At 38.3% G+C, this 8,855-nt stretch overlaps 1 protein-coding gene across 1 annotated transcript in view; it reads right to left on the bottom strand.

The window, feature by feature from the left end:
• Positions 1-3,674: 3,674 nt before the first annotated feature.
• LOC122531661 overlaps positions 3,675-8,855 on the bottom strand; it is a 31,634-nt gene continuing 26,453 nt past the window's right edge. Inside the window, exons 2-3 of the mRNA XM_043659753.1 lie at positions 5,062-5,263; positions 3,675-3,796 (exon numbers count right to left, since the gene is read on the bottom strand). Of these exons, the coding sequence (XP_043515688.1) occupies positions 3,675-3,796; positions 5,062-5,263 (324 nt within the window). The remainder of the gene's footprint in view (positions 3,797-5,061; positions 5,264-8,855) is intronic.

Below are 8,855 nucleotides of genomic sequence, written 5' to 3'. Positions count from 1 at the left end.
GTCATTTCATGGAAAGTTTGTCGCTTGGAACCTTGCTTACTTGCTTTATAATAAATTTGCGTAATTATACTTGTCGTTCGAAAAAATAAAAATTCCACTTCGCTCGTCGCAGACGCGAAATTAATGATGAACTAATTGACACGTCGGGTATAAGGAGAATGTTATTATTATTATTAGAATATTATTAGAAAACTAGTCTACCATCGGAAATAAATATTAAACGTATTACACTGTCAAACGATACTTTGCAATTCCATAACACCATCCAACTAAACAGAAATGATATTTTGCAACTTTTGGAGAAGAATCCAACAGTTCTGTTCGAGGAACGAGATGAGAAAGCACAGAGATTTCAGATCGATCGGTGAAATTACGCGCCGTGCGTGAGAAGAAACCTCGCGATTAAATTCCTCCATTGGTTAGAAATTAATACCCGGTGGATTTCCAATTTCTACTGGAAACGGTGGACAAAGGGATCACTGGGGAATAGAGCAACGACGTCTAAATGCGACCGCACGATGGTATTTTACCCTTTGTTTGACGGCCGTGGCCAATAACTTGGCCGGCGAAAGCCTGACAAATGCAGATTTCATAACGTGACGTGGCTTGCAAACGCTCGGCTGAGTTCCTTCGCGTCTACTGCAGGTCTTCGAGGCATCGGCAAATCCGTGAAAAAAAAAAAAAAAACCCGCCCAGGGCCCGATATCAACTTGGCCAGCTGAACGTTTCGGTGTCCTCGTCGCAACAAGTTAGCCTTGATAATCTCGTGAATGGATCCTACGTTGATACCGGGGCAACGCGATATTTGTAATAAGTTAAGATATTGTTTCGTTTGACTTTCCACTCGATTGTGCGTGTATGTGTGTGTATGTGTCAGAAAGATTGAAACGAAGGACGAAAAATGGGAATAAATAACGATTGAAATTACATCGATATTACGCAAGAAACGAAGATCTTGTTCACGAGCAAGAACCCTCTGAAACTTTAATTCCATCGATGTTGCACATCCCCTGGCCGTCAACAGGTTGCCTCCAAGAGGATTAAGGATCAGCCAACTAAATTCTTGATTCGGTCAAAGGCTAAACGCGGGATGAAAGAGCTGATCCTTTCAAGACATTGTAACGAGGACACCGAAATTTTTGACATCGCAAAGGGAATCCTTTACCTACGATCCTCTCCTCTGATCCTCTCCTCGGCGTATCTTGATCGATTCGAATCGACAGGGGCACTGGCTCCACAGTTTTCTCCTCGCACGTTCACGTACACTATTCGGTAGAATCAGTGATTGATCAGTTGGAAATATCCGCATTTGTCTTCTTAGATTTCAGACTATCTTTAGGCTCGTCTCAATTCGTTTTTATTCAGTTCCAATCAATTTGAATGTTCTTGATTTTGGAGAAAGTTCATTCTTCTTGCGAAAAACCTCACGATCGATGGTGATCGCACGTAAAATCTTTGAACAGGTGTCATATGTTTGTACTGAATGCCTTTTGTCTTCGAAACAGTCCGCCACTTTGGGAAACCTTTGATTAGAATTGTCTCAAGTGTAATCAATTATCCCATGTTCTCGGTTTTAAAAATAGTCTGTCGGGTCAAGAAGCTTCAGTGAAGCTACCGTTAAGGCTATCGAAAACCTCAAACTGAATCCAACCAATTTAGGTTCGACGCCCTTTGATTCAAAACAGATCTGTCGCTTACTGTCGACGTCGAATCGTCACTAGACACATCTCAAATTTGCAGAAAGTTCGAATCCAAGTGATACTCAATGTCTATGACTTTCAAAAAAATATCTGTCGCTGCAGAAAAGCTCACTATCCACACCACACCGTCGTTAAAACCATCTCAATCTTCGAAAAATTCTTATATTTAATGTTTGCTTTCAAAAAAAAGTCTGTCACCTCAATGAAACCTCATTGAGATCATCACAAGGACCATCGAAAAATGGCTCACAGCTTTCCACAAAAGAGAATTCCATTTACACCAGACTCTTTCCAAGTTCCCGAGAGAGCTCTGTCGACATCAGTCATCTGTATCTGTTGCTCGCCAATTGTCGTATCGCCACGTGGAAGCCTGTCCATTGACGCTAAACGTCTTCGCGATGACCCCTGTCACTCATAGCCCAAGCCACAAACACGTCACAATCATCGTTCACGTCCAAACACCAGCAAACTGTCCGATAAAACCACACTGATGTCTGATGTCACTTTATACCGGACTGTCATCGTGTAAAACTGGCTTCACCGAGTGCAGAAAACTCACGTAATCGCGTTTTCGCGTTACTCTCGACGGGCACGTGTCTATCTGAGCGGAAGATTCTAGACTACCACAGATTTGAATAGTTTGAAGTGGTTTGAGGGTGGAACTTTCTCAGGGTGGAAGTGAACGAGATTATTGTTAATAACAATAATCGGATTCGGGTGGATCGTGAAAGGAGTTGGAAATAATTGTTGCGAGGGTATTGGGGCGAAAGAATGGCGCAAGCCGCGGCACACGCGATTGTTTGAAATGGGAGCGTGTCGTAAGACCGCACTGCTCGGCCGCAATCACGCGCGACTGTCGACAAAGCCGTCGCGGTCACAACAAAACCTGCGAAACGGAGGAACCACGAGGGGTGGCTGCGTCGCGGCGCCACGCGTCGCCACGACCTCGTGCTACTACGTAAGGAAACACGTCGGGAAGAGGTGGTGGCTGGGCACGTTCTTGTTGGAAAAATAATATTCGAAAGCTTCGAATTTTTGAAACAGAATAGAATTAGAATTAGCGCTTGGAATTTTAGACCAGAAATAGTTTCGTCACAATGGAATTTATTTAATTTTGGAAAATAGAATGGTCATAATATTTGGAAATTTAGGAAAAATTTAATGTGGATTCTTTAGCTGGAAGCAATATAGCTCAGTCTTTTATTCTTAATAAACAGTTAACATTTTAGAAAATTCCTATTCTTTTATCCCGTTGATGAAATTTAACGTTATCTGAGAGTCATTTCTTTTCTCAATAAACGTGAAATTTTCAGGAACTGGTTTTATATTTTAGAATTGTATCGAAGTGTTTAAGATATACAGATCTGGTGATTTTTTCTATCTAGTGTAATTTTTTACCAGCAGTTTTTCACCAACTGCGGAAAATACAGATTACTTCCGTACGACCGTCGATAAAGCCGGTAACTCGTATATGTCGAGAACTAACCGCCGGTAGAAATGTTCTAAACCGATATTTTCGAACGAGGATAAAAGATATTGATATTGCAGAAACCTTCACAATACAAAGCCGAGTTATCTTTAGAGAAATCATAGACGCAAACCTCGTGTGTGGCACCACAGAAATATCAAGCTATGGTAAAATAGATACAAATTTCTGCGATACGTTATAACAATTTTTTTCTTCCCAATGTTTCATGTTAATTTCAAAATAAAAAATCTAGTTTAATATATCAGTTATTTTTTTTCATTTTAAGGAATATTTTTCATGTTTCTGCATTGCACAGCATGCAACTGTCGGCGCCGTACGCTAAGAGCAATCAATCGTCATCTATCACTTGACGAAAGAAAGAAAATATCCCTCCAAATGGAAGAAAAGGAGCGTAACGCCTTCACTCGACGATCCAAATCGAAGTGGATCAATGTTTGGTAATAATGTTGATTCCACGAGAGGATAAACTTGACAGTGATCATCACTTACCCTAATGCTGGCCATTCCCCATCGGTGGTGGTAGTTGGAGCCGATGTGCTCTTATTTGGTAGGCTCAAACGTGGACCAATTCGAAGCGTCATGGGACGTCTTCGGCGTAGAGTGTAATCTGAAACGAGAAAGTATTCATTGATATTATTCGTTGCGTTTAATTACAATTTTGTTTCATAAGACTAGCGGAGAAGCAGAATCTTTGAAGCTCGAATGAAATGAAATTGAGCTAGGTTGAGAAATACTTCAAGTTAGCTGTATAATCTCGAGTAATTGGAAAGATTAAATTAACAATGGCCCATTTATCGGGAACAATTATCAATACGACTCGTAACGGCTGAAATTTAATCTCGTTGAATCGTAATGATTTGATCGATGCTTTTTGTCCTTCTTTTTCGTTTTCATCGCGTATTACTGTGTTGACTCGTATTTTCCAATCTGGTAATTGAATCAACGGCTCTTGATTTATCCGAAAGTTACACGATAATTTGAACTAATAGGTAGTGAATGCGAATAGTCAACGTCGATGGATATAATTGCATTTCCTTCGATTGGTTAATCGAATCAATATGAGATAAACAAGGAAAAACGAACGGAGGATGGATAACTGTGTTGAAGGACGCGATTAAAATTATTCGACGTCACAGAAGAAATAATCAAACGCCTAACAGAATGATAAAATATCTAATAGAATTACTTAATATTGATCTAGTAGTTTTTTGACTTTATATAAATGGAGAAAAAGGTAATTTTATGTGAAATTTCATTTCTCTTCTTTCAGTGAATTTCACAGCCTGAAGATATCATGCGTTATATAGAATGAACGTTGAGCTTAACACTGTTCGCTGTGTATGTACATGTACATGTATTACGTATGTATAGAGTTCAAGTTGACACAGTTTTACGCCGACACGTTGTTTAATCCCACCTTTAGTTTTCTACGCATGGAACAGATCAGATAGTAGATGGAAATTAAAAACCATGCAATTTTGATAAAAATACTTTTCGCAATAATTTATACAGATACAACGTTGCGTGTAGTGCAATATATTTCCAAAACTGTCTAGACAATTGTATCTAGAATAGCAAAATCTAAACTTTGGAGATCCCAAGAAATTGGGAATTCTGAAATATAAAGACAAACTTTCCAAAACCCCTCCAATTTTCCTCCATGGTTTTACCACCAAGGAATCTTTTAAATAATAAAATTTCCACCGATTGTAGGTAACGTCGTACTTTGTACTATACTTCGTACTATAATTTTGCGTAAAAATCCAAGAAGGGAAAAAAAGGAAAAAGGGGGGCTAATTTATTTAATAGTTGATGTACCGAACACGTGTCGGTAACATACCCCATAAGTAAATCTATAAAAATAAATCTTACCATTCGTGCAGCAGAGGGAATTTCGACCTTGAAACACGTGCGGGGATAAGTACTGGGGATGGTGATTCGTAGGGGTTGGCGGTGTGGTTCGACTGTTGGGTACGGACATCGTCGTCCAAGGTGGTGCTGCATCTTTTATCGCGTTCTCCTCTGTAGTGCTGGTCGGCACCTCGTTGGTTACCCGCACCTCTATCCCCACAGTCTATAAAAATAGCAAGACAAGATGATTTCCTTTCTTAATTATGCCTTGATAGAACAGATATCAAAGAACTCATTGCACAGGAACATTTATTAAATCTCCTCTCGCAAAAGAAACAGAGTCTACGTTCTAAACGCTTCGATAGACATTTTAAGATGTTTGCGGACAATGATTTCGTATAGTTTTAAATAATATACAGACACCTCAGCTCGAAAGTTAGCACTTCAAAAGAAATATATTACGAAAGTAAATAGATATTTATGATATTTTATTTATGACATTAATATCTTGATATTGACATTAGCGTGCTCTCTTGAATAAATATAGACACTTTATTTGCGACGTTAATATTCTCAAAGAGTGAGATTAATTATATTTGGAAATGTAACTTGTGTTTGCAGGCTTTAGCGCGTGGAAACGCATTTTGTGCGGGGGGAAGATCAAAATAAATATTTTTATTAATTTTAAATTTATGATTTCGTGACTGAAAGGTTTGAAATAATCTGTCATTTATTAATCGAAATGAAGTTTAATCAAACACTCATAATTCATATTCCTCGGTGATCTTTTATTTTTCACTTGTTCAAAACAAGGCGAGACGAGCGAAATGAAAAATGAAATTAAAAAATGTGAATTACGAACAATGGATTAAATCTCACATTGATTAGCAAATATAAGGTTATTTAATGTTATAAATGTGTTGTAACAATCTCATTTAATGTTTCGAGAGTGATTTTACTGCGAATTTTGGACTGCGTTATAAATTACAAATCCAACGAACAACGATTCGTCTATAATTTATGTAAATTGTAAATTACAATTATGATACTTTAAAATTCAATAAAAATACAATAAACGAGATGAAAAGTAAAATTAGACTGAGCTACGCTTGGAATATCAAATAATGGAGATGCGATTTAACATTCAAATAAATAAAATAAACTGAAATAATGCATGTAAAATAACAAATGAAAGTTTATGTAGCAAACCGATTATTTTTCACTGTCGAATTGGTGAAATCTTTCATTTATTAATCAACGTACGAACGAAGCGAAATTTAGGCGCTTAATATGATGGAAATACGATTTACTGTTGAAATCACCGGCGATTATGTTTTAATATTCGGAGGTTGAAAGCAAATAAATACTCCGCCAAAATTTAGTTAATGATCGAGACCAACGTGCCAACAGAATTATCAAACGTGGCAGAACATTTAATTATAATCACCACTGGGATATTTGGCCATTTTATCTAATAGAACTTGATTAATGTATTTCATAGTTATTCAATGATTCGGTCTCTTAAAATTTTCTGACAATCCATCAATTCAACTATTAAATCAATCAGCTCTCTTGCTACGTCTTCTTCGCTTGTAGTTAAAACAATATAACAAAATATTTCTGAGTTACGTTAAACGATTCTCCGAATTTCAAAAACGAGATTCTTATAAATTCAATATGCTATATAACGCAGTCACGATAAAATAAATATTAAAAGCAAGTAAGCTTTTGAAATATTTCATTATTTAATTTAAAACATTTTTTTTATATACAATTTGATTGATATCCTAATTCAAATCAAATTTCAAAAAGAACCTCCCGAGAATTCATCATGTTATAACATAATACGTCAAACATCGATAAAATCGATCTTCCTCACGGCTGTCTTCACTCGAAGAAAAAGAGTAGGAAAGAAAAAAATATTGCATATCATAGCATCTTCTGATTAAATCCAACATGGTGAACAGCAATCACTCTCAAAGGAGCGACCCCGCAAATTATTAAAAAGCTCCCGAGTCTCGTAAACATTTCGAAATCTGCCTGTAACTGCCTGGGACACAGTCGTACAGTGTCATCATTCGTGAAATAAAAAAAGAAAAGGAAGAAAAAAGAAATGGGAGAGAGAAGAAAGAAGGAATGGAGAAAGAGATGGAAGAATCTAGCGAGATGTTCCAAGAAGAGAGAAAACTCGACTCGAAGGGAATAAGATTGGCACCGTGCGGATATCGGAAGATCGCCCCCTCGCGACCCTTGGGGCATTCGATCGTTCCATCACGCGGCAAGTGATCCTTTTGAGAAAGTCGCTCGCGTAAAAATAAAAAAGGAGAAAGAAAGAGGAGAAGGAAGAAAGGAAAAGTGGAAGGTCACGAGGGCAGAGGATGGCTAGCGCGTGTAGGAAAATGCGAGGCCGGTCGAGATTTCTCAGCCAGTTTCGTCGCTGTGTCCACAGATCGACAACTGGATTCAGAATGCCACTCGCAAATAATTGAACGGCCGTGAATTTTTAACGAGTAACACGTGACTCGGATTATCATTTCAATTTGTAATATTAATCGCATGAAATTCAATTGTACCTCGTACGACTCATTAATTGTATTATAATTGTACATATATTGAGTATTACTGGTGCATTATTTTTTCTTTTCCTTTTTTTTTTGATGTAATGGCGCTTTTTTTTACTGATGGATAATAGTAATACAAGTTAAGGACGTTTTTTTTTTTCAAGTTTTTTAAGATATTTACCTGAATCTTTGATATTTTCGGGGATTTTTGAGATTTTCGTGCTCGCGAGAAATTGATATTGCCAGGGAGGAGATTAGAAAAGTCCAAGGAATTCACAAATCGTAGACACAACAGACATTACGCGACATCCACGAACTTACAGACTCCGCGACTGGAATCTTAAAAGCGTGCAACAACAAAGATTCCTAGAAATTCTTAAACATTCGCAAATCATTGAGAAGAAGCTTAGCAAAAGTCCACGAAATCGCACGATCTCCGCCACTCCAAATTACCGCCAATTCCTCTTCGAACTTCGCTTCGAATCCTGAAAAAAAAGTTCGCAGGAAATCGACGAGACTGATGAGAAAGAAAATCGCGATCGACGAGCGATAAAAACGCGATTTTCTTCCCCCCTCCCCCCTCATCGTTCGCGCATTTAGCGAGCGAGAAACAGAAAGTCCGGTGGAAATCGAGTTTCTAGAGTTGCGCGGCGGGAGAGATAGAGCGGCGAGGGCGTCGTGACGCCACAGGAAATATCGGAGATGAAGAGATCGGTTGTCTGTGTGGAGCACAGTGCGACGCGGTGCGGTGAAAGCGTAGGCTACCTGTTGACTGAACTCGCTGAATCAATACGTCCCCCCGCGTGGGTGGACAGAAAAATGGGAAAACGTTGGCTGGGAACGTTGCTTGCTGCCTGTTGAATTCAAAATCGAAGCCACGGCGCCTACACCTCTCTCCCCCTCCCGATTTCGCAATCCCATTCTTGCATACCTCGCAACTCCCCGATAATTCGATAAACTCCAGACTTTACTTGGATCGATTACGCAACTACATTACATGCTCGCGCCACTTGAAATTTCAAACATTTCAAACTTGAATTTAAAAGAAATGGTTTCTTTGTTCCCTCTGTTTTTCGTTTGTCGGATGCACGACACGGTCTATTAATAAAGTTGTAAAATACGGACTATGGATTAGTTCGGCAGGTGACAAACTCAATTATAAAACTGTTGTGAAATTTGGAATCTTTTATTGTAACTTTTAATGAGAAAAGAGCTTTTACCTTTTACCGTTTTTTTTTTTTTTTTTTTGTGATA

This window comes from Frieseomelitta varia, unplaced genomic scaffold (genome assembly GCF_011392965.1).
Source record: "Frieseomelitta varia isolate USP_RPSP 00005682 unplaced genomic scaffold, Fvar_1.2 scaffold_410, whole genome shotgun sequence".
NCBI classification, from domain to species: domain Eukaryota; kingdom Metazoa; phylum Arthropoda; class Insecta; order Hymenoptera; family Apidae; genus Frieseomelitta; species Frieseomelitta varia.
This window is presented reverse-complemented; position numbering and strand designations above follow the sequence as displayed.